This window comes from Myripristis murdjan, chromosome 9 (genome assembly GCF_902150065.1).
Source record: "Myripristis murdjan chromosome 9, fMyrMur1.1, whole genome shotgun sequence".
NCBI classification, from domain to species: domain Eukaryota; kingdom Metazoa; phylum Chordata; class Actinopteri; order Holocentriformes; family Holocentridae; genus Myripristis; species Myripristis murdjan.
In genome coordinates this window covers 20,801,339-20,828,119 of record NC_043988.1, presented here as the reverse complement: position 1 = coordinate 20,828,119, position 26,781 = coordinate 20,801,339, and the positions used below count along the sequence as shown (strand labels likewise).

Sequence of the window (26,781 nt, the reverse complement as noted above, 5' to 3'; positions counted from 1 at the left end):
TGTATATTTGTGACTTTTTATGATACTGTTTATTGAAATGTACAGTGCTTCAGAATTTTAACGCGTTCTCTTGCTGTTTTTTTTCCCCTGCTCTGCTCAACTTTCAACCATCTACCCTCAACCTTGTGAATGCATTTCCAATGGCAAAAGAGCGAGAGCCCGGAACAGTAAGTACTTCTGGTTTCTAAGACTGCAGTTATCTCTTTAAAATGAGATGAGATGAAAGTGATGTAGAAAGGCTATCATAGTCCAGTCAGTCATCTCACATTTAGTAGTATTTTATTGATCCTATGATGGGAGAAAATATTTATTACTGTGTCCTACACATAATCCAAAAACATGACAAGGCCTATAACTAGTTCTACAACATGCAATAGCTATGGAGTCACTACACAGTTTTCATAAACTATTTGAAACCACTTGCAAGTGGGATAGATAATGATAATAATAAAACTTGATTTATCTATCACCTTTTATACAGTGGGTATAGTTTTAGTAGTAAAGTTTTGGTATGGTCATTTCAGATTCATATTCAGTAGGTATTTTATTTAAACTGCACCTGTTGCTTAGGCAAGTGCCATTCTTCAGTTTAACAGTGTTGCCATTTTTAACCTGTTCTTACTGATGCAGTGGCCCATTTTCCCCTCGGGGACCAATAAAATTTTTTCTTGCTATGTTATTAATGTATACAAGTACCATAACAAGGTACCTAAGCTGTGTAATGTTATGCTTTTTTTGTTTGTTTTTACCTTTGTTTCACTACCAAATGGCCTTGATTCCCATGGTTTAGGTTTTTTTTGTTGTTTTTTTCCTGTGAATCTGTGTTTTTTGTGTGTATGAGTTGGTCTACGGGAGAGGTTTAGCCTGCCTGTTGTTTTTGTTCTGCCCTAGATCTGCTCTGAACTGTTAGGCTTCCTTTCTCCTCCAAATGAGCCTTTTAGCATGGTCACACACGCATGCGCGCACCCACACACACACTCACGCACGCACACACACACACACACACACACACACACACACACACACTCCAGCACAGCCTGCATTGTTGTGCCTATTTAACACCTCAGTGAGCAGATTACCCCTTCCTCCCCCGTCCCACCGCCCCTGATCCCGCGCTTAAAGACTCTCATTGTGTTTAATATCACCGCCACTGAGAGGGGAGGGCTTGGGAAAGGGTGGGTGGGGGTGGGGGGCAGTCATATGACACTGAGCTTGTGTATGTGTGTTTGTGTGTGTGTGTGAGTGAGGGACCGTGCTAAAAGCGAATAGAGGAGGGATGGAGGGGGGAAATTGCTTACGTTTTGCGGGTCAGTGCCCCTGTGCTCAGCTCACTAAAACCTTTCAATAAGGGGGAGACGGTGGGAGGGAGGAAGGTGGAGGGGAGGCCATGAAGGAAGGGGGCCTTTGGCAGAATGCAGATTTTCACCCTCTCCCCCTTCCCTTCCTCCTCACTCCTCTCTTGTCACCCTTTCTTCTCCTCCACACTCTCACACCCTCCCTCCATCCTCTGTCCTCTAATCTCATCCCCTCCCTTTCCCCTTTTTTCTCACCCCCCCTTAGCTATTCCTCCTTCATTTACCCTTTCCCCTCTCAAATCCCAAGAGTTTTCTCTCTCTCTCTCTGTTTCTGTCTCTCTCTCACTCTCTCTCTCTCTGTTTCTGTCTCTCTCTCTCTCTCGCTCACTGCGGTTGTGTATGTGTGTGTTGGATGCACATTTCATTGACAGGCTGAGACTATAATGGACTCAACATGAAGCTTTAATCCATTAACAATAGGATCCGTTGGTCAGGAGGCCAGAGGGGGCTGGTGTGTGTGTGTGTGTGTGTGTGTGTGTGTGTGTGTGTGTGTGTGTGTGTGTGTGTGTGTGTGTGTGTGTGTGTGTGTGTGTGTGTGTGTGTGTGTGTGTGTGGAGTCGTGGGACACGAGGGGTGTGCTGTGCAAGTAATACACACAAAGTCTGTTACACACTTGCTCATACACACCAGCTTTCACAGTCAATTACACACTGCGCACTCACACACTCGCGCACACACACACACACTCACGCACACACACACACAGGGGGAGAGAGAGGGAGAGCGAGGGAGAGCCAATACAGCTTGTCAGAGCCAGGAGAGGGAGCACTGATAGATTTTGAGAGCCACTCAATGTAATCATCAACTTCAGAGGTGTGTGACTGTGGCTGTGGTCAAGTGAGGAAAGAGGTTGCTGTCTAAGTGTTTGTGCTACTTATATTCATGCTGCTGTGCACTATTAACCTGTTTGGTAGTAAGAGTCTGTTTATTTAACCTGCTCTACACGTCACAGAATAGCTCTTGAAATAAGTGCTAGATGGATAAGATAATTTGGGACACTGATGCACAGTGCACACATGGCAAAGACCCAGCTTGAACTGTACCAAAGACTGCTTTTTCCTCTTATCTTTTTTTCTCATAGTCCTTCTCTTTCTCCTTTTTTACTGTTTATTCTCCTCTTCCCTGCTCTCCTCCTCCTCACCTGCAGAGTAACTCATTGTTACCAGATGGTCTTAGGAATTCAGACAAGCGGCGCAATGGACCAGAATTTCCTACTGACACCAAGAAACGCAAAGTGGACGACAAGGACTCAAGCCACTATGTAAGAGACGGTGCCACTGCTTGTATGTGAGAGAGAAAGCATCATCACATAGGAAGTTGATGCTAATGAGAGGTGTTTTATGATCTGAATGTGGTCATGTTAGATGTGTGCGATATTGACAAAAGTAATATTGATATTTTGGGGGATTTTGCCAGTAACAATAATTGATGATATTTTGCATCCCTCAAAGATGTGTTTAAAAATGTGTTTGTAAAAGTCTTGTGTTGTACTAGCTCACTCTTTTTGATAGTATATTATATGCTTTTAATGATATTTTCAAATCCGTGGCTTGATAATATGTAGTGAATGTGTGCTGACTCTCAAGACATGTTTTGATTGGTTTTTGCAAAATTAGTGCCATATTCAAGTTTGTCATTTCACACATCGTTACAACAACAATCAAGATATTTTTGTAGACAATATATATATCACACACCCATAGGCCATCTGCAGTATTACATTGTGCATGTGTATCTTCAGGTGTGTGTTTAGATGTACCATTGTAGGACATATTTGAGACAGGTGCCTCTTAAAGACAACCAGTTTCATTAAATTGAAATTCAAAATGCTTAATTGTCTATTAACTCGCTTCCCTTTTCTAGGATAGTGATGGGGAGAAAAGTGACGATAACTTAGTGGTGGATGTCTCGAATGAGGTAAGTGTGGGTAATAGTTTGCATTTGTTATTTGTAAACATATTTGTCTTTTGTTCAGTCAAGTTTAAGTGTCAGCTTTGCATGTCCCAGTGGGCATTTGCTTTTGCAGTAAGTGTTAAAGTAATTCCGTTAAAAAAACAAACAAACAGAAAAACCCATAAGATTGACATAATCAAGGATGCAGACTTTTTAGGGGCTAAAAGCAATCATCATCATCACCAGTATCACAACCACCATCATCATTTTTTATCTATCTGTCTGTCTGTCTGTCTGTCTATTTACCTTTCTATCTATTGTCAGTTGTGGGAATTGTCAGTTGAAACTGAATAGAGTTAGTGGACTATTTAAACCATTGAGGTGTCCCTCTTTTGAAGCCCTTTTGTTATGAATTAAATTCCTTGACTGGAATAAAATGTCCTCACAACATGAATTCTAGGTACTAACGTCTCTAAATTTAATCTCAGAAAATTACTCCTTGAGACAGTATAGTAGTACAACCCTGGCTTGTCAGGAAAGGATTTGTGGTCAGCATCATACCTATCCTTAGGGCCTACTCACATTAGGCCCAGTTGCTCCGTATTGTGCTGAAGCAAAAATGCCCTTCCTCCCCAGTCCCCTGCTGGCCTGCACTCACATTACCCAAAGCCCAACCGCGCTCAAGTGCGATTGCCTCCGGTACACACGTCACCACGTTGAAATACGACACACGCATGGCCCGACGTCATTATAAATCGACTTTTGCTTATACGCGGTTGCAGCAGCACAGCGGACAACGATACAGACAACATGGTTGATTATTGGTTGCGTGAGGCAGCAATTTGCAGTTAATCGCGCTGCACACATAAAACGATTTTGCGGAGGCAGGAGGAAACGGGGAGGGACGGTCACGTGATTTACGTCATATCCACGTTCTCGCGCTGCGTGCGTGACTATGCATGTGCTCGTGCATGAACGCCCGTACCATGCTGAAGCACACCCCCTCCAACCGTGCCAGAGCGGAGGAAGTGTACTGTGCTTCAGCATGGAACAGAGCACTCGTACTAGTCAAATAAACTGGATTTTGGGGTCAAACGTGCTTGGGCATGGCACGAATAGGGTAATGTGAGTAGCCTCTTAGAGTAGAGCAGAGCAGTACAGAGGACTTACGTGCATACATATGTTCAGCAGAGCCCAACATGGGCAACTGTTGATTTTACATTGTCTTGGCTGAGCCTTATCACTGGTCCCTTGTCTTACTATGTTTGGTTGAGCATGTGACATGCTGACAAAAGTTCCAGTGTTTTGTCAAGCTGCAATCACCAGGAACAGTATTCCATATGTCTGGAGGTTTTGCTTGTAACCTTACTTAAGTCTTACTTGATGAATTAGCTCACAGGTATGACTTTTTTAGCCTGATCGTTGATGAAACCCCCTGAATGACACAGAAAGCAGTGCAAGGATATTTGTACTTTACACTGTCTATGATTAACATGGTTTTGTGATCATGTTTGTTCACATAAAGACAACCTGGATACAGAGGGATTTCCCAGCGATCTCCATGTCTTAATTCAGGCAGATGGATGGACCAAACCTCTGCATCAGTGTTGAAACATATGAAAGACATGCCATTCAGCGAAAACATAATTTGTGGTTGTAGTGAGCATGTGCTGGAGATAATGATAGAGAGTAGTGGAATGCTTATCCGGCTGTCTCCTCATCCTCTCGTGAACACCATTTACTTTCCACCACAGTCTGAGGTATCTCATTGGTTGGGCTTGTGGAAATGCCGCCAAGTTGTGGAGAATTAAATCAGTGGGAGGGCTGGGGTCTAGTGGTTTATCCCATTGCACAAGAAGCCCTTTGCTTTACTGAGTCTAAGAGGGTTGTTTAGCAGTAACAGTCTGGGCCAGGTGAAACATTATCCCCACTAAAAATAGATTAAAAAGCTCTTGTATTCAAGTTATCAAAACTTGAACTTCATCGCCTCAGTGTGCTGGTAATTAAAATCACAAGATTTATCACACATTTAAAAACACCAAAATCAGAATACATCATGGATCATGGACAGATTCACAAACAGGTGCTCTTGTGGCCAGTTATTGCATGAGCACATGCTTTTGTAATTTCTAATGCCTTTTAGTTTTTCTTCTGTGTGATTATTACAAACAAAAAAACTTGCTTTGGCAGCAGCCATCTACTCACTTTATTTATGTAGCTTGCTGTGTTGTTTACTTGTATTGGTGAAAAGTCAAAAAGTTGTCATCTGATTTCTGACAAGTTTTTTGTCTTTAGTGCAGTAGTGTTGTGGTGATTTATGAAAATTAGTGATATTCCAAATTATTGCTTAAAGACTCTGTGAAAGTGACTTAGTTTAATGATTATATATAGTTCCTGTTGAAACAGGATGTTTGGGTGGGACATAGTGCAGGGGACTTTAAGTTAGGGGAAGGATTTTCTTACAGATGTAATAAAATTACAAGTATTACAGTATTTTTAAATGAACTATTTGCATAATTAAATAGGCATATGACTGCTGTTTTGGTCCAAAAAATTCACCAAGAGCAGAATCTTCTGTTGCCTACAAGAATTTTGCTCTGAGGCAGATATTAACCATTGAACATCTGATTGTCCCACAGGACCCAGCCTCTCCTCGTGGTACGCCACTCCCCTCCCCAAGAGAAAATGGCCTGGATAAAGCACGTCTCCTCAAGAAAGACCCCTGTAGCCCAGCCTCCACTGCATCCTCAGCTAGCTCCTCCTCCCTTAAGTCCAAAGAGATGGCAATGGTATGGATGGGCACTTAGATGGAAAAACAGTTGAATGTATACATACTCCCATGTCATTCATCTATGATTTTTTTCATTTTTTGTGAAGTAGGGATTAGGGATGGGCGATATGTTATCGTTTGCGATATATCGTCAAAAAAATTCCCCACGGTAAGAATATGTCATCTCGCGATAATAACGATAAACTCCTGTTGATGACGTAATTACGTGCGCAACGCACTCGCCGCTGGCAGCCGGCAGCTCACACGTGTAGCACAATAACAAGCATGGCGGAAGGCGGGGCTGATAGCGAAGAGCTTGTTGCTAAACGAGGCTCCAGCTCGATTATCTGGAACTGAGGCCTGTATCACGAAGCAGGATTAAGGGGTTAGCGAGATAATTTCAGGCTCAACTCCGGATTTTCTGTATCACAAAGCTGGTTCACCTCTGATCGGGATAGAAAACCTGTCCTAATCCTATCCTGAACGCTAGCCTGCTCCGGGGCAGGCTAACTTTCAGTACAGGATTGAATCCTACATAAAGCACCGCCCCCTGGCCAATCAGCTGTTTGCCAAACCATGGCCTGACCAATCATTGACGATCCCATTGAACAACGAGTCCAAATAAGGAGAGCATTACGGCATTAAAGGATTTTCCTTGACCGGCCATATCCGTAACATTTTGCCGACAACCCTCTGTATGAGAGAGAGGCTGTAATATTAATGTGAAGCAGCTTCAGCCTGGCTAACAGCTGCCTGCTGTACAGAGCTGACACTCTGTGGGAGAGGAAAACAGAAATGAGAAATCGTTTCTGTTTTTTTGTTTTTTCAAAAATTTGATAATTAAAAGTATTTTTAGAGGCATTTCACAATATTTTAGGGACATTTAAAATGGCTCAATTAATTAGCTCTAAATATTTTTGGGGGGCAAATTATTCTTGGGTGAGAGAATAGGCCTGATTGACAGCTCGCTGATGCAAATATGAAAAAGGATCATTTGTACCCTTCATTCAAGAGGGCGAGTAGGCATTTATAGTTGCCTTTTGTTCCTGTTCAAACGCAGCTCAATATCTGATTTTATTCAGGCTGTCAACCTGATGCACTGACTGACGTGATTAATTTTTGGCGTCCGCTTCATTTTATTATAGCCTGTATAATAAATGGCAATAAATAAATGTAGCCTATAATAAAATGGCAAACTTACAAAATGCAATGATATTCTTGTGTTTTTGTGTTTTTACTTGCTCCCACGTTCTTTTAACCCTTGAGGGATTACACCTGGAGGAATTAAATATCTCTCATACACGCAGCACATCTGTGCAGTGCAGTGAGTTCATAGGTTTCAGCGTCAGATGTGGACTTAAGCCACTGATGTGTAATTTGCGCATTTAGTCGGCAACTCGTTGCCAAGCATTCTGCCTTCTCTTCGCGGCAGCCGCGGCATTCGATTTAGTGTGTAGATGTTGTTTTTCCTCCTCATACTTTTCCAGTAGGCTATAATATGCCTCACCTCCGCCGTGACATACGCTGTGCTTTTTTCCTTGTCGCTCATGTTTGTGATTGGTCGGCTGCCTCAGACTCCGCCCCTTATACGTGCGCGTTCACGTCTACTGATGAGACAAACCTGGATCGAATGAGCGAGTTGATAACCAGCGTCGTGATACCGCTTATCCCTGATCACCATGATCTCGATTAGTGTATCCGGACAGGTCTGGCTAATCCAGCGAAAACTAAGCTTGCTTCGTGATACAGGCCTCTGGTTTGGCTACAGTAAGTCTGACGTGGAGCAAACATCTGTCATATGCAAAGTTTGCAAAAAAGCGGTGATTACAAAGGATGCAGTACAGGTGTACTACTTAAACTTAATTGGTATAGTTTAGTAGCGTATTTGACTACAGTAAGTATTATTTTTGAGCAGTATTTGTGGGGTTCTCAAGACTGAATGCGGTGATAGATTTGTAGTCAAAAAGATGGAGTTGAATTGTTTTATATTTTTTATCGTCACTTTTATCGTTATCGCAATAAATGCCAGAAATTATCGTGATAAAATTTTTAGTCCATATCGCCCCTCACTAGTAGGGATTAATGTCAGTATGAGTTAAATTTTGCTGCATTCAGCAGCCACTCATGTTCATAGATTATAACTGTCATAGTGGTTATTTTTACCCCCTTTTTATTATTAGGTGTACATATATTTATGCCATCTCTCTTTCCATGGCAGCGAGACAAGGCAGGTACACCTGGGCTGAAATCAAGCACACCCACCCCTAGAGGTGACTCCACCCCCGGGCCGAGCTCCACCCCTGGACTCCGGCCAAGCCTATCAAAACCCCCCTCAATGGAAATGCCACATCCACCTAGTAAGTCCAGTACAATTAAGCGTAACTGTAAAACTGTAATTTGTAAATCAATGATATCATAGAATGCATTATATTTAGGACTGTGGTGTATTTAATCTTGAAATAGGTTATTTTTTTGCCAGAATATTTATTTGTGTTGTCTGAACAGCCTCCAACCTGTTGAGGAAAAGTTAACATGGCAGTTTAGGCTAGAAGAGCTTTGGATAAATTGTGAAGGCTTTTTGGCTTGTTTCCAGAAGAACTCGTGTTGCAAGTCTGAGTCATTAACAATTAGTGTCACACCTATATTTTTGTGAAACTGTAGCTTCTCAAAGAGGGTGTGATAACAAAGATAAGTCAAAATGCCAAAATTGAGATACTACATAATTTTGGCATTAGACCTCAGATTTCGTACCAAATTTGTGAATTAAATCTTTTTCATTATTAAATCAACTTTGAATCACAGCCATTATATTTATAGTCCAAAACTAGGGATATCGATAGTGTCACATGACCAGAGAGGCTTTATAAAGAGAGATTTAAGTGGAAAACAGGTCTGAGATTTAAGCTCAAAGATTTTTAAAGAACAAAGGCCCAGACTTTACAACCTGTAAACGACCCTTTATTGCTTTATTAGTTGTGCCTAGCTGCTTAACTCCCTGTGTTGTACCTCCTTCCCTCCTCTCCTCAGCTGCAGGTCTGCGGACCCCCTTGGCTGTCCCAGGACCATATCCGGGTGCGTTTGGTATGTTGCCCCATGCAGCAGGGATGAATGGAGAGCTGGCTGGTGCAGCCGGAGCTGCGGCCTATGCTGCTGGACTTCACAACATGTCTCCTCAGATGAGTGCTGCTGCTGCCGCCGCTGTGGCTGCATATGGCCGCTCACCCATGGTGAGTGTAATGGGCATCTAAAGCTAGTGGATTTCGATGTGTTTAATCAGGAACATTTGACATCTGAGTGTATGTCCATCTGTCTGAGTCCCACCCAAAATAAAATAAAACACCTGCAAAACATCAAAGAATTGCTTTGCAGTTGACTTTCTGTTAGACCTATTTATTTATTTATTAATTTATTTATTTGTGTTGAACATGTGACCAGAACTGCACAGCTGCTTTTTAATTTTGCTGTATGAGAATATTTGCACAGTGTGTATGGTGGTTTCCATTACTGTCAATGATCTCATTAGTCTATTAGCTGTATTTGCAAAGTGTTCGTTACACTGTTTGAATAGGTTAAGTAGACTCTCAGCAGTGTGTATGTGTGTCTGGGCAACACTTGATAGCAACTTCAGTTGTGCACTCGCTGTTTCTGTGTGTGTGTGTGTGTGTGTGTGTGTGTGTGTGTGTGTGGTGGGGGGCAAGTACTGACAGTTTTCCTTGTGTATGTTTGCCTACTCTTCTACTTTTCATTCAGAGGGTGTGTGTGCTTTAGTGTGTCTATTTGCTCTGTGCTCATGACTGTTTGTATTCCATTCCACAGGTTACTATTGATCTGTTGCATTTGCCCATGCCCATGGGTGTGTGTTTGCATTGTGCTCATAAATTTGTCTGTGTTCTCTCCTCAAGGTTGGTTTTGACCCCCATCCTCACATGCGAGTCCCTGGAATGCCACCTAGCCTAACAGGCATCCCTGGAGGCAAACCGTAAGTGTGCTCAGGTGCTCGCTGTGTTTGTGTATTTGACGGCTCATAAAAAATTGCCCCCATGATGACATTCTAGCAAAAACTCCTCTCAGGAAGAAAAAACATGGCATTGTTTGGTTACCTTCATTCTTTTGTCATTTTTGTTCTTTCTTCTCTTTTATCGATATTTATACCTCTATTTCTCATCTTCTTTCTTGTATCGCTTCCTCTCCTACTTATTCTTCCCCTTTTGTGTATCTGGTCTCCCTTGTTTTCATCCCCTCCTTCTTTTCTTTTATTTCACCTACATTTCCTTTTTCTTCTCTTCATCTCCACATTTTTTCTCTTTCTCTCTCTTTCCTCTTTCCTCATGTCTTATCTTCTCATCACCCTCCTTCTTGGCATTGACCTCTCCTCTTCCTCTGTATCGTCAGAGCTTACTCCTTTCACGTGGCAGCAGACGGCCAGATGCAGCCGGTACCCTTCCCACCAGATGCTCTGGTGGGGCCGGGGATCCCTCGCCACGCTCGTCAGATCAACACACTGAACCATGGTGAAGTGGTATGTGCCGTCACCATCAGTAACCCCACCCGGCACGTGTACACAGGGGGGAAGGGTTGCGTCAAGGTCTGGGACATCAGTCACCCAGGCAACAAGAGCCCGGTGTCACAGCTCGACTGTTTGGTGAGTAGGGAGCACAGTATTTGTATAACTACTCGCATGTTAATGGTGTGAAGTAAGTAAATATTAAGTTAATTCATTGCCTCATTAGAATCGGGACAACTATATTCGCTCCTGCCGTCTCCTTCCGGATGGTCGGACACTGATCGTGGGAGGTGAGGCCAGCACACTGTCCATCTGGGACTTGGCCACACCCACTCCAAGGATCAAGGCAGAGCTGACATCATCAGCACCAGCATGCTATGCTCTGGCCATTAGCCCAGACTCCAAGGTCTGCTTCTCTTGCTGCAGCGATGGAAACATCGCAGTCTGGGACTTACACAATCAGACACTGGTTAGGTAAGAGAAAACCTGCTGTGTGGTATTGTTTGATTTTTACAGATTCAACATTGGATGTGTGGTAATTTTCATGGCCATTCCTGCAAGCAGATAAGTACAACTAAATATGTGGGTCAAGTAAGTCTAAACAGGCTTTTGCCCACTGTGTGGCTTGTCTAATGAACTTTTAATCCACACAGTTTAACAAAATTATTCTCACTTCAGCAGATTTAACCTTGCTGACTATAGTTGTACCTCCAGTGGTCCTGCAGTGAAAGGTAGAATATAGAGCAATGCTAGTGCAAGAGTGGCTGCAGCTGAGCAAAGTGATTTGACTCAGAAATTTACCTGTGGCTATTTTTTCTTGACAAACAGGAGAAACAAAGCAGTTGCATCAACTTTTCCGCAGGACATAGTTACAGAATGAGGTGTACACAATTAGACAGTGGTGAGGTAGGAATAGGGCAGAAAACTAGACACAGTGGCTGCTAAATTGAGACAAATAGCTGTAACATTTGCTGTCTAAACAGCCAAAGAGATATTTAGGATGGGGCCTCTAAATAATGGTTAATTTGCTGCTAAAGTGGTTGGTAAAAGGGAGAGACTTTATAGCCACAGCCAGCTGTGCTCCTGGGTTTGATTACTTGAATAATTACGTCAAACTGGAAAAGTGTAGCAAATTTTGTCTACTGTTTGTTTTAATCCTCATAATTGCATTTACAGGGAACACACAGTAAATGCTAAGTGCAAGAGAAATCTAATGGCCAACATGTATTCGTTTTAACTGCCTTTTCTTTCTTTAACACAAAATGTATGTATGTTTGTATCTATCATACAGGCAGTTCCAGGGCCACACAGATGGAGCCAGCTGTATAGACATCTCCAATGATGGCACCAAGCTGTGGACTGGAGGCCTGGACAACACTGTGCGCTCCTGGGATCTGAGAGAGGGCCGGCAGCTCCAGCAGCATGACTTCACGTCACAGGTTTACACGCATATCAACACATTAAAAAAACACTTCACACAACACTCTGATGTAACTAAAATCAGTGTTTCCATTTAATTGTATGACTTTCCAGTTTTCTCATTCTAACCATAAAATGCTGACAGTCAGTTCAATAGTGTCTAACCAGTAGTTAAAGCTGTTTCGTGTTTTGCGTAATTTAATGTGAATGGCATCCTGGGCATCAAAAGCCGCAGTTCATTGCAGCTTCTGAAAAACTTCACAGAAGAATATGCCTAAAACTTTTGAAGTTGTATTGAATATAAAATCACAGTATGACATAAGTTTAATTTTAGGGGGGTTTGGGGTGAAGAGGGTTGGCATGCCTTGTTGTGAACAGAAAATGATCAGTTGCATCCCTTATCTTAGCTGAAATATTCAGAAGAAATTGAGAAGACAATATTCTCCTGTTTAAAAATTTGAATTCTGAGGATTTCTTCTCTCTGCTGTCCAGATCTTCTCTCTCGGCTACTGTCCTACTGGAGAATGGCTTGCTGTAGGAATGGAGAGCAGCAATGTTGAGGTTCTACATGTCACCAAACCTGACAAGTACCAGCTTCACCTCCATGAGAGCTGTGTCCTCTCCCTGCAGTTTGCCTACTGTGGTAAGGCACTGACTCTTCACTGCTCCGTCCCATGCTTTCTATTATAACTCAAAATCAATATTATTTGCCTTGTAGTAAACTTTAAAAATGTCTCATGTTCAATGTTAGTCCCCTTAAATATGCTTTTAAGGTCTTAGTTATTCCCAGTCACTTTTTTTTTAAATCCAGTCTTATCATAAAACAGTTTTCATTAATAAGAATAATGGCCATTCATCATTTGGTGTGTGTTTGTGTTTCTCACCAGGTAAATGGTTTGTGAGCACAGGGAAAGACAACCTACTGAATGCATGGAGAACGCCCTATGGAGCCAGCATATTCCAGGTTGGGACCACAGTACAGTTCTTTCATTAGATACAAATATAGTATTATAGTGGACAGAGAGGACAGTTACAGTATAATGATAGTAACGTTCAATACACCTATGCTGGATGCCTTATAATTTTCATGATGTGGTCATCGAAATAGCATAATTTTTTGTGCAAATAATTCGCAACACCCAGAAAGTTGGAAAGGTTCAACACCAGTGCCACTGGAATATGCAGTGAAAGGATTCTTTTAGCACGGTAACACACAGCTCTCTGTACCAAGTCAGTACTCACTTCCGTGACAACACGTCAAACATTTTATGGCAACCGTTTCACCAGCCACATGACCCTTCAATAATGTTGAGAGCAAAGAGGATGTCAGTCATATTAGTATGTGTTCTGGGAATGTTTGTTTATTTAAGCATCACTGATGTGTGTTTGTCCCACTCTTGGGTGTAAACAGGTTAACTCAACGTTTCAGGTCTGCACTCTGAGCCTTGCAGCAGCCCAGGGTATTAGGTTGCCTTTGGCTCCATTTGGCATAGGTATAAACTGGTCACGTACTATTTTGCCACCCTCAGAAGGTGTGATGATACAAGACATGCTATATACATTAGGCAGGCAAGCATGACCTCAGTGTAACCTTAAGCTGTGTAGTAAGATAAATTCCATTAAACCACCATTTTTTGGACTGGACTCTGACTTACATTCGTAGTGTAGTTGAAATGAGACCTCTGTGGTGGAACGCTGGAAAAAATGCTACATTTCAGTTGTGTTGAAAGATTGTGCTTACGTAATAGTTGGCTGGGTTTTTTTTTTTTTTTTCCATTTGGTGTAAGTGGCATCGGCCTCTGTTTTGTCTTATCTCTTTGTTGCACTCCTACTCCCCCTTCTCTTGCTCACCCTGTTTTCCAACACTTTGTCTTTCTTCTTTCTCTCGTTCTCCCTCTGCAGTCAAAAGAATCTTCCTCAGTGCTGAGCTGTGACATCTCCGTGGATGACAAGTACATCGTCACTGGTTCAGGCGACAAGAAGGCCACAGTTTACGAGGTCATCTACTGATAAAGAGAGAAAGAAAGGAGAGAAAGAGAAAGAAATTCCCTCATGGGCCCAGAAATTGAAAGAGAAGAATAACCTTGACAGTACATTTCTTTTCCTATTATATCTACTAAGGAAACACAGAAAAGAGAGGTACATTTTCCATGCACATATCCAATCCATAGCAATTGGAAACTAATGGGAGCAACTGGATATTAATGGAAGCAGAGAAACTGTGACATTGGGGTGTTCATTTCTCTGTACGGCTTTCTACAAAGGACTGCACTGGGATCAGTTACTGGGACCAGACACTGACTGAACCAAAGGGGCTCTCCATTGTTTTAACTGGGACCAGCTCTTCAGGAGAACGTTGTATTGAACATTAGATAGTAAGCGCACACATTTGTGTGTGACATGACGGGGCAGAGACCCTAGAACAAAAGAACATGTTGGATGAAAGCATAAATGAATGGCAGACACAACAAAAGACAAATCTAATGAGAGACTAATCGAGAGAGAGGGGAGAGTCCACAGCAGTTGGGTTCATGGATTAGGACTGTAGAGATCATTAATGCAAAAGATGTTGTTAGCTTTTTATTTAGTTCCAGACAGAGAATGTTCAGAGCCTTTTGACCTCTCAACTCTGACCCTGACTTTGACCTTGTGACCTCAGCCTGCTGTTTTTGATAGCCTACACTATGTCTTGAGTAGTGCAAAGTGCATTCACTGTCCTAACAGTACTATTCACACTAACTGTACACTGTAGTGTTAGTAACCTACCTGCTGCTTAATAGGCGCAAACAGTACATAAAAATATGAAGTTGCTACATGACAGTTTCAATATGCTAGGTTCAAACCATACAGAAGGCCAAACACTGATTTATGTGATTTCTGTTCATTTGATTTGATCCTCATTCATGAGGGACAGCGCTGTGGATAATATTTTCCCATTTTCTACCCATCCACCAAAAATCATTTCCAGTATATTGAAAAAAATTGCTTACCGAACCAAATAAGCTTACAGATCAGGAGATCACACACAAGCCAAGGCCCCATTCTGGTTGCCCTTTGTGTTCCTTTATCCCTTTGATAGCCTTTTCTGACCTCCATTCCTTTATTTTCCAGGTTTTAAGATCAATCATGAGAAAAGTAAATGGGGAAGGACACAGATGAAATGAATAAAAGCTAGATTTCCATTTATCCCCCTTGCCATCCTATACTTCCTTCACTTCTTTGTAATGTACCTCTTCAGCACCTTCATTTCCTTCCTGCCTTGTCTTCTTTCCCCACATAATTTAGTGTCATGGGTTTTGATGTCCTATAATGTGGTATGGCTGAATTTGAGGGTTTGATCTCCAGGACAAGATGCGGAGGCAAAGCTAGATTTGGAAGAATAAGGAGAGAAGCAACAGAAAGGTTGAATTTACACAGAATCAGGCAATCAGGCTATTTGCCGTAGTGTCGTCCAGCAGTGCAGGCGTGTCATTACATTGCCCGTCTGTCTGCTGTCTGCCAGCTCAGTCTGATCGCCGGCTTATTTGATTGACCACCGCTGTGTGTTATTGGATTGCGTTCTGGCAAAAGTTGAATCTGGTTCAGCTTCTTGCAGGAGTTGGACACCCTGCGGCACACACTGCTGGAGCCTAAATGCACTACCCTGATTCAAAGTGAATGGGTGGAGCTGCCTTTCTCTCAGATTGCCTGATTCTGTGTGAATTCAGCCTAAAACTAGAAGTCCTCATATTGATCCCATCCTTTCACTGTCCCCTGTTATCCTTTAACCTCTGTATTCCTGCATGTGCAGCAGTCTGGCTCCATCTTAACTCTACTACATATCAGTCAGTGGACCACAAAACATTTGATTCTTGTGCATTTTGGGACTGATATTGATATTGGCCTCAGAGCATTTGATGATTTTATTGACACTTTGAAGTGGCCCAGTAATCTTTACTTGATTGTGCTGTGAAAAGGTCTTGAACCACTACCTGTAATTGTTTTTCTCAGCAGCATAAACACTCCCAGGGCTGAGTTTAAATTCAGAAAATTTTAGATGAATTTGAATTTTACACACTAATATCACATTTAAATTAAATTTGTGAAACTAGAATCACTCAAGTGAAATTCAAAGCACTTCATTTGTTTGCGTGTTTCCCCTCAGTCTGCTCAGTGTGTGAGGCTTCCATGTTGTAATCAGTCATTTGAATGGTTTTGAATATAATTCCTTATTTCCTTGATTCATATTCAACTTCTGCTGTTTTGAATTTGCCCCCAACCCTGCCTTTTCTCATTCATCAAAACACATGATGTCTTACTGGCCTGATGACTGTCGTACTTCACAAGCAGTGAACCAATTCTACCCTTCAAAAGAAGGTTCATCCAAACAATCAATTCAGTATTGCTTTATCTCAAAATCCTATTTTTTTAGGTGAAAAACCTACAACCTTTTACCAACATATTCTCAGAACAAGTGGCAATATCTTAGTGCATCAGTGTAGCTTAGGATGTTGTCACTTTTATCAGCTAATACTCTTGAAACAAATTAATTTGATTTAAAAGTAAACCTGCCATGCTACATTTTTAATGGAAAAAAAAAAACATTTAGGACTAAATGCAAGCCTGATTATTTGTGAGGATGGACTTACTTTTAGAGGGTGCAAATGGTATTTCAGCTTGAGGATGTAGTCAGTCTGTGTCAGCCATTTTAAACTAAACTAGTTTCATGACCTTTTTTTCTTTCGCCTGTCTGTTGAAGAATTGTACAAAATGTATATATTTGTTTTTGTTTTGTTTTTCTTAACTTACATGCTTTAGAAATAATGAACTGTTTTTTGTACGTCTTTTACATGGAAAAGAAACATCTAACCAGGAGAAACACTAAATGGTCTTAATGCTAGCTAATATAAAATGATTGAAATGTGTAGACAATAAATGTTTTTTTTTTTGTAACTCAAGTGGTCTTTGACTTCCTGGGGTAGAACAAGAAAACATATTAGGGCATTTCTGATGACAGGATTCATGACTCCAGCACGAATAGTTGCAGCATTGGCAGTTGTGCTGGTTGTGAATAGAAGGTGATCAGTACAAAACCCAGACTGGATGTCATTTAGCAGTGCCTAAAACCCTTCTCTTGTACTGCTGTGCTCTTGTACAAAATGCGGTACTGATCTCACAGCTCTAAGTCTAACCCTGCAGCCAGCAGAAGAAGGTTGAATGGCCGCACTGGTCATGGCTGAGAGAGAGCATGTTCAAACGATCTGCCCTGAATAAAGGCTTAGAAAGCTGAGAGTTTTTTGTATATTCCCTATCTGCCAAACTTGATGGACTGGAGACCCTAAATTGCCCATGGTTATGACTGTTCAGTGTAAGCAAGTTGACTGACAGGTTGCAATATTATTTGTGTGCCGTGCAAAAGGCTATAATCAATAGTGGTCATAAAAAGCTATGACACTTTGAGCTGCTGGCATTGTCTTTCATAATAAATGTGTACTTTTTGATGAATTACCATCACTACTAAGTGCGAATTACCAATATAAGAGAACTGACAGGAAAAAAGCTTTTCTCAGCTAGCAAGGTTGCCAACGTTTCCCTGCTTGTTCAGCTCTATAGGAAATGAATGCACTTGCAGTGACTTGGTTATTGTGCTGATTGCAGTGTGAGTGGCTGTCTATTTGTGTTTGTCCTGTGATGGGCAGGCGACCTGTCCAGGGTGTTTCCCACACAGGAACAGGCTCTTGGTGTCCCTGAATGAGAATAAGAAAGTAAAGACAATGAATGAAAAATCAGGGTGAGCCTCCCAACTAAACAGGGATCTTTTAGATCACCAAAATGGACTTTACTGCTGTGCAACATTTTGTTTGTATTTTTTGCCCATTTGGTATTTATATGATGGTATAGATACAGCAGAACAGAGCAGCTGTTCAAATCAACTGTGTGTTAAATAACAAAGTCCAATCTCCTGCTTAATACTAACACCCACAACAAACAGACTCTCTTTCTCTCCTGATATGAACTGTAAATCTGATTAATTACTGTGAATATAATTCTTTCTCTATCCCTGACACACATACACACACACAGTGCTGTACAGTATTAGGTGATTATGTGGCAATTACAGCAGTCATGGTGACAAAATGAAAGCTGATCCTTGGAGAGAAATGGAAAATGTCACTCAGTTTTCTGTCTATCCAGAGATTTCTGAGCTCTGAATCACAGCGTTCTCTTTTGATCATCGCCGCTGCTGCCTCTCTCTGATACACAGGCGGATTATTCCCCCTAAATCTCCCAAATCCCTAATCCTATTTATCTCAACGCCACACAAAAAAGGTGCTCTCTTCCCACTGCTCATCTTATGTGTACAGTATGGGTGTGTGCAGACTTGTGCTGCTACACTTGTGAGGACTGGTTCTGGACGTAAGAATGTGACCTTTCGGGCCGTCCTCACTTTGAAAAGGCTCTATTTTAGGATTTAAGGGAAGGTTTCAAGGGTGGAGGCAGAATTTGGGTTGAGATAAGGGTTGAGGCTGGACATAGTTGGAGAGGAAGTGTAATCGGTGCAGATGTACAGCAATACAAATGTTTCTTTTGTAAGTCAAGTATTATCCAGTGTTTTCTCATTATTCTTGTTCTTATTCATTTGCAGCAAAGGGATTTCTCCCAAGGCAGCCTGAGTCCCAGATCACCACTAACTTTTTATATTTCAGGAAAATTCAACCCCAAAACAAAACTGACATAAGTTATTTGCGCGATTTGTGAGAACTGCATTCTAGTTTTGCCAGCGTGAATCAGATTAGAGGGAGAGACAAGATCCTGGCGCAGTTCAAAATGACGCTGAAATGTAGATTAACTGCGCGCAAAGTGACAGGCTGACTTTACGAGTGCAATACACGGGCCACGCCTAATAGCTCTCACTTCAACAATGTAAAGGTAATTGAGATGTAAAAGAAAATGATACGAGCCATACAGTGTCTCATAAGAGTTATTTTTTAGTTTCTGATTCTTTTTCCTGGGAAAGATTTGTTCTTTTTAATAAAAATGATTGTACTGCGCTAAATCAAAAAGTCCGATCATTCCAGAACCGCTAGAGTAAAATTTGACGGCAGCAAACTTTCCAAGTATCTAAAACATAAACTGTATATATCAAGATTTATATGATATATCAACTTTTAGTGTCACTATCAGAGCTCAAGAGCCTCTTTCTACACTAAAAATTTGCACTTGATATTCAACAGTGACACAGAGAAATGCACTATGGAAGAGGAAGAGATACCATTTTCTCCAGTAACAGTAGTCTCAATAGACCATAACACAGTTTGCAACGGCTTTTTTTTTCTTCTCCATAATTTGCATAACAGGCTATAGCACACCACAGCATTGTTCCCTCTCCACTTGCGCTTTCTTGTCTGGAAATTTTTTGCTATGCTGTTGCTATCTCTGCCTCCACCCACACATATACAGCACTGGGGGTTACTGAAAGTCATTCTGGGAAATGTAGGAAATCAACAGCTGAAGGAGACTTAGAGGCAGGTGGGTTCAGGCAAAGTTGCTACGCCAATTATCACATTTCGTTAAAAAATAAATCCCGGGACAAGCATGACACTGTACGTGACAGATGAGTGTGAGACAATGTGAGGGTGAAGTCCTACTTTAAATTGAGAAAATCTCCCATTGGTTTATGATGAAATATAGATGACATGTGCTATTTATCTAAAATGTTAGTGCTAATAGTGTTTTGGAACTCCAGCCCTGTTTTTTTTTCATAGATTGAATAAGAATTCAAATTAGGTTTTATCACCAAAACCATTTGCATATAGCTGAAATTTGCATCAGTGAGCTTTTGTGCATGACGTACAGTAAATGCAGCAGAACATACACATACAGACACACGAGTGGTGAAAAAAAAGAGCAGTTCTATAAGGCACACACATTAGATGCGATGTACCTGGCTGCAATAGACACAGATTAAATTGAATTTACACAAATACAAGCAGGGGATAACCAGAGCACAGCTGCTGCCAGCATGAATAAAATCAATCCTTTAAAACTGGTAGATCCTGTTATACTGTGTCTTCTACCCCCCTTATCTGTCCTTATTCCTTTTCTCCTCCTTCCTCTGTTCCTCCTCTGTCTCACTTGTGTTCTGCTTGTTTTTTTCCTCCTCCTTTCCTCCCTCCCTCTCTTCTGCCTTTCTCCAAAGCCTTTGTCTACTAAGATGATTTTTTCCTCTCCTCTCCTCTTGCTTTTTCTCACTTTCCCCCCTTCCAGGGCCCACGCTCTCTCCTTCCCTCGTCTTTCTCCTTGTTCTCCTGTATTCCCCAGTTATCTGTTTATGCTAAACCGATTTTCCTCTCCTCTCTTCTCCTCCTCTCCTCTCCTCTCCTCTCCTTTCCTCTCCTCTCCTCTCCTCTCCTCTCCTTCATGTGGCCCTATTTCCCCCCATGTGCCTCCCTCCTGCCTCCCCTGAGCTTATTTCCTTTTCTCCTCTTTTCCTCTGCCTTTTTCACCCCTCCTCCCCAGGTAGCCCACTGTGCTGCACACCTCCCTACCTCTTTATGTGTGTGTGTGTGTGTGTGTGTGTGTGTGTGTGTGTGTGTGTGTGTGTGTGTGTGTGTGTGTGTGTGTGTGTGTGTGTGTGTGTGTGTGTGTGTGTTTGTGCCTGTGCGTGTGCGTTTATGTGTGTGTGTGTCTCGGCGTGTTGGTGTGCTAATGAGCTTAGAGCTGTCTCCCTCCCAAGGTGAGGTGCCATGCTGAGGTGATCAGCGCTGCTGGAGCTGCAGGTATCAACCACAAACACCTGCCTGGTGGAACACACACACACACACACACACACACACACACACGCACAAACACATAGTAATTTCATCTCTTGCTCCCTCCCTCTCATATGCACATCCACACACAAGAAATCATTTCCTCTTTCCCTCTCTCTCTCCCACACCTACATATAATTGCTGAACAAATCTTTACCTTTCTCACATACACACCAAGAGTATACAAACACACACACACATGCACACACACACAAACAAAATTATTTTCTCTATCACATACAACCCGCCCCCAACACACACACACACACACACACACACACAGTTGACTGCTGCATAGAGCCGATAGCACAACTAGGTCCTGTCAACATGCAGGATAATCAGCTGCTGGGGATTGTGGGTAAGCTGTAATAATCCCTCACATGGAATATGGAAAGCATCAGAGAGTTATTCAATAGGACAGAGATAAAGGTGTGTGTGTGTGTGTGAGCGTGTGTGAGTGAGAGAGAGGGAGAGAGAGAGAGAGAGAGAGAGAGAGAGAGTGAGGCTTTTCCATCTTTAATATGCATCTTCACCTGAAGCTGACTGCCAGTTGGAGTTATTACTGGAAAACACACTCATAGAAACACGCACACGCAAACGCACACACATGCACACAGACACATCAGTCTATGCCAACCGCTTAAAACCCCTCCAACCTCTGCCAGAAAAGCTGCAGCTGCTGAGACGCTCCCTGCCAGAGTGACTAACTCTTAATTAAGAACTACATCCTGAACAAGCCTCATTTAGTCAGACACACACTGGAGGATTCTGCCTTCCATTTACCTGTCAAGACGCTGACTGGCTGAGACCGTTTCTCCAGAACAAGAGCCTCCAGCGCACATCTTCATCCACGCAGCGTCTCCGAGTAATAGAGTGATAAATCAGGCCATCGTTACGGAGAATCAGTCTGCGTTTCTCTCTGCATGTGTATCAGTTTGCATGTTTGCCTGCTGGCCTGTATCTCTGTGCCTGCCCCTTGCTCTCTTCTTTGTAATGACGATGAGTGTGAAGCGGAAGTGATGACAGGGGGCATTCCTGTCTGAACCTGACAAGGCATTGTGGGAAGACAGGAGCAGGCAGGGACTGTGCTCTTCCATTGTTAATAAATCAAATAATCCCATGCTAATTGTCCTTTTTCAGAGGGATGAGAGAAAAGGCATTGGGGAAAATAGAGAGAAATGGTCCCAGCTCTCTTCTGTTCATAGCTGCCAGTCCCACAGTAAAAAATAATCCATGCTGTTTTTTTCCATGTGATACTGTTCTGCAGAACCACTTGAATGAATAACCAGGTGAGAATAACCAGGTGAAACAGTGTAGCGTAATTTAGTTATTGTATAAAAAGACCAATATACCCTACTGTAGTGTACAACAGATTTCCCGGTTATGATTAAACAGCCACATTGGTCCTATTTTGACTCCTCCTCAGCAGATGTGATTGCATCTGTCCATCACAAACATCAGTTGTATAAGTGTGTACAAATTATGCTTTGGCAGCTTAGAAGTCAAGTCTAAAAAAAAAAAAAAAAAAAAAAGTCAAACTGCTTCGTCAAACTTGAAAGTTGCTTTGCAGAGGTAATTCCACCTTTTGAATACCTGGCCGCTGTGTACTTTTACAATAACAAAAAAAGCCAAGATTATTGTAAATCCATTAAATTTGTATGCTTTTAAAATGAACTATTTTTATAGGCACACTCAGACTCTGTCCACAGTTCTCTCTCTCCAGCTTTGTTGTGAATGGTTGTGATTGACAGCTCGTAAGCCAGAGCCCAGATATAGTGGAGGCCATGGCCAGCGGTGGGCATTTGTCAGCGAAACCACAAACAGCTAACTCAGTGGTGGTAAGTGCATTTGTGTAGCAGAGTGGTTCTACAAGCAAGTCAGTGCATTAATTAGGTGGTTTCAGAAAGTAACCAGGCTCTGTAAAGGCATTGTGAAAATGATACAGCAATGTGCTGATATTAAAAAGAAAAAGCACTTTTGAATACTTATGTATTTTTAAAAGCAATTACTCCAGTACTTTAACTCAAGTAAAAAATTTGACTGGGCAACTTTGACTTCTAGTGGCGTAACATTTGACAGGTGGATCTATACTTTGACTCAAGTGATGGGGTTGTCCGCCACTGGCCGTGGCTGAACGCTGCACCACAAAAAAGGTGCAGCCCAGCATACACCTAAACCAAGTGGGTATCTCCAGTGAGGCCACCTGGCACATAGTAATAACCACAAACTGAGCAAAAAACTGACCAAAAAACGCAGAACACATTTGGTATCAATTTATGGAGTTGAAGTTATTACAACAATGTAAGTAAAGCTAAAAATAAAGCAGTAATTCATAAAATGCAAATTTCATGGAGCAGTTTTTCACATTTTTGAACATGAATAGGAGTGAATTGGGTTAAGTTAGACTGGACAGATACACACACAACTGTTGAAAAGTAGTCATCTGGTGTGGTCCCTTGAAGAATGAAACATAAAATCATATTACTTAAGTGATATTTTTGCCCTGAGGTTGAACTATGGGTCGGTGATTCATGAGTATCAGCAATGAATGCATTATGATAAAAAAAAAACAAAAAACAAAACAAAAAACAGCAACAACAATCAAACAACAACAACAAAAAAAAAAACATGAATTATACTCTGAATGTATAAAATATTAGGGATATCTCTGATAAAAGAAAAAAACAAAAAGGGCTGATGTTTTTTTTTTTTTTTGCCTTCACCCCATCAGTGCACTTCATGAAAAGAGTATGTGTCCCTCATATCTATCTATCTATCTATCTATCTATCTATCTATCTATCTATCTATCTATCTATCTATCTATCTACCTATCTATCTATCTATATACACATATAAACATACATATATTTATATATATATATGTTAACTTTAATTAATATTAATTAATAATTATATTAATTAGTGTACAGTGTATAATCACTTACATGGAATTGTAAGTTCCTCTCTAAACCAAATGACGTCTCCTGTTTCCTAAGTAAACCTTTGTCAGACTGACTCTGTTTACATACACATCAATATTCCATTACTGTTCACATAGTCAAGCATTCGGTTTTCAGCTGCTCCCTGTAAACATCATTACTTATTTATAACACCCCAAATAATCTGTTATCCTGATTATTAGAAAACCAAATAAAATACACTGATGCTGGTATTTGCTGTTGACTCTCAGGGTATGATTGAGCTTAGTTTCCATGGTAATATTCAAAATATCCTTTTCATTCAGGCATCCACTCCAGGATATTAGTGTCTGGCAGATGATGAAGTGTGCATATAAACAGTTTTTATGAACAAGTTCTCAAGCGTGATATGCAGTATTATCCTGAATAGTGTGTGCGTGTTGGCTCCATTTAAGACACGGTGTTTGTATGGTTAAGATGTACAGTAACATCTCTCTTTCACTGTGCATGTTCCATTTGCTACCACAATGCATGATTCTACTCTCAAAGTATTTGTAAATAATTGGTTTATTGAAATGAAATATCTCTGACTTTGTTTAGTTTACCCTGTGCCCTCTATAATACGTGCATTATAATTGTGTTTGCATTTTTTTTTATGTTTCAGCATGTGTGCTAACTAACAAAGGTAGGGTAAGTTCCAATATTATTGAACCTGGTTATACATCACTGAATTTGATTTTTTTTTTTTTTTTTTTTTTTTTTTTTTTTTTGTCAGTGTAAATCTTACTCATTTTGGGACTTCCTTAAATACTTTTATTTGGGGGCTACATGGGTGAAAACAAATGCAGACCATAAAGAGCCAAAGAGCCAGAGCTGAAATTAAAGGTATTTTATTGGAAGGCAGGGAGAGCTGGAGCGATAGGCCGGGCTGAGCTGAGCAGAGGAGGAGACTGGGTCATGGAACCGAGAATGAGTTGGTGTGTTGGGCGGAGGGGAATCCAGAGCTGAGACAAGCTGAGGGCTGAAGCCAAGGATCGGAGTCAGGAGCAGGAGGAACCGCAGGGAGAAGAGACAGGGCTCAGGATTCGGGATCAGCTGACAAACAGAACGCAAACAGGAATGGCTTGAAGCTTAGTGGACTAAGACCCTGTCCACATGTACATCGGTAGCTTTTTCTACGAGATTTGGACTACCATCCACATGCAAACTGTGGTTTAACTCACTGGAAATCCCCTTCCAGGGTGAAGATTTTCAGTGTGCACTGTTATCTCCTTAGTTTACATGGTGGACATGGCAAAAATAGTGCTGGTTGTAACTTTGCCAACAGGACTTTCATGCACTATAGACGTGACTGCCACATAATCCAACACTCCTATGCCGCAGACTCCACGGCCAACGTCACCTGATTTGGACGTCACCTGGTCGGACCTCTAGCTGGTGAGCCAAACTAACATGGTTGTTGCTGAAGAACAGCAAGAGAACCTCCATAAATCAAGGGCATCGCTGTTGTCTTTGAGCAAGCTGCTTCGCTTGCACGCAAGTGTTTTTGCGATTTGTGTTTTCATGTGGATCGAGGTTTTTTTTTTTTTTCAACAAAGGAGAAAAAACCCATTTCTAAAAACACCAATGTGTGTGCGGACTGAGCCTGACTGGTAGCAGAAACTACAGTCTGGCACAGTGGTAGTGGCAGAGCTGGGTATTTGTAGAGAACTGATTATGGTGATGGGTTGCAGCTGGCGTGCCGCTGCTCTGACTCCCGCACACCTGTCTTCAGTCACACACACACACACACACACACACATGCAGAGGAGCGAGCCACTGGAGGAGTGTTAACTGGTTTGTCTGAGGCAGGCTGAGGTGTTGAGGGTGGGTCAGTGGAGGCTGCAGGATCAGATGTTAACAGATACAGTTTACTGACGCTCTCTCACCCAGCTGTGGTGGAATTGATTTGAAAATTGATCAGCAGCAATCAAATACACAGCTCCACTGCTTCCCCGAGGACCAGAGGCTCATCATCTATTGATCATGCAATCGATAACAATAAACTGGGATTTGCTGATCAGAAATATTGATTACCTTTACCCATGATTCATTCCACCTTACATGCATGTGACGTTCAAATGTGCTGTGTGAGCAGGCGAGCACAGATTCACACACAAGATCTCTGTCGATCTCTCTTTTTCTGTTTTCATTCTCTCTTGCTGTAGCTATCACCTCATGAAGGAATCATACTGTCAAATTGAACGCTGAAAAAAATTTAGCAAGAAACTTTCTCATCAAGTGTCAGGCTACAAAGGAAATTAAAGCCCCTTTGTCTCCCTCTGGGTCATGCTAATCTCCCATCTTTATTCTTTTAGCCTTGGCTCTGCGACAGTCCTGCAGCACACACACATACACACACACACAAAATATTCCATAATTATGCCAGAGGAAATAGCTAACAGCGGATACAGACCCTAAACGGTGTGGGCTCTCCCCAGGGCCCGGATTTATAAGGGTTTTAATCAGTTAAATATGTGCGTGGCTACGTGGCTAATCTGCTGGTTAATCTCACTGACACTTTTTATGGGATTGCACGCTGCGGCAAGGATTACTGCTCCACAGATCACAACCTGATTTCCATAATCCTCCTCTTCTGATAAAACTCCGTTTGTCCCCCCCGTCCTTTTGTCAGACTGTGAAACACTGGCTATTTATTTAATTGATTTTTGTTTTTCCTTTGTGTATTTGTTTATATTGTACAAAGGTGTTGCTCTTCAGATTTGGACGATCACTCCCACAGAGATATGGGAAAAACGAAATCAGAAGAAACAAATGTGTCATGTTTGTTCTGTCTCTATGTGTGTGTGTGTGTGTGTGTGGACTATACAGGATTCAATTGAAAAAAAAAAATCAGTTGTCAATCTTAAATCCTAAATTATCCACTGTGATCAATACACTATACAAATTCAAAATGTCAGTGCTTTAGGCTTTTGCCACAGCCCACGAGCAGCAAACTCACATTTTACTGCTGAGGTGGTAAAAAAATTCTCAGTCACTGCAAAAATTGCCCGTGGCGCCGTTACAGAAAACTGGTCCAGGTTCAGTGACTATCATGTCCTTTTCAGTGTCTCATTTATCGAGCCCTAA

The 26,781-nt window shown here is 41.7% G+C and overlaps 1 protein-coding gene across 4 annotated transcripts in view; it reads left to right on the top strand.

Annotated features, from left to right (window-relative positions):
* Positions 1-16,878, top strand: part of LOC115364946 (transducin-like enhancer protein 1) — a 35,172-nt gene extending 18,294 nt beyond the window's left edge. For all 4 annotated transcript variants that reach the window (XM_030059639.1, XM_030059638.1, XM_030059637.1 and 1 more), the window contains exons 8-20: positions 151-167; positions 2,503-2,616; positions 3,219-3,272; positions 5,888-6,037; positions 8,237-8,375; positions 9,046-9,245; positions 9,921-9,997; positions 10,411-10,660; positions 10,749-10,996; positions 11,814-11,961; positions 12,434-12,584; positions 12,829-12,905; positions 13,844-16,878. In XM_030059639.1, the coding sequence (XP_029915499.1) occupies positions 151-167; positions 2,503-2,616; positions 3,219-3,272; positions 5,888-6,037; positions 8,237-8,375; positions 9,046-9,245; positions 9,921-9,997; positions 10,411-10,660; positions 10,749-10,996; positions 11,814-11,961; positions 12,434-12,584; positions 12,829-12,905; positions 13,844-13,951 (1,733 nt within the window). In that variant the 3' untranslated portion in view covers positions 13,952-16,878. The remainder of the gene's footprint in view (positions 1-150; positions 168-2,502; positions 2,617-3,218; positions 3,273-5,887; positions 6,038-8,236; positions 8,376-9,045; positions 9,246-9,920; positions 9,998-10,410; positions 10,661-10,748; positions 10,997-11,813; positions 11,962-12,433; positions 12,585-12,828; positions 12,906-13,843) is intronic.
* Positions 16,879-26,781: the final 9,903 nt, after the last annotated feature.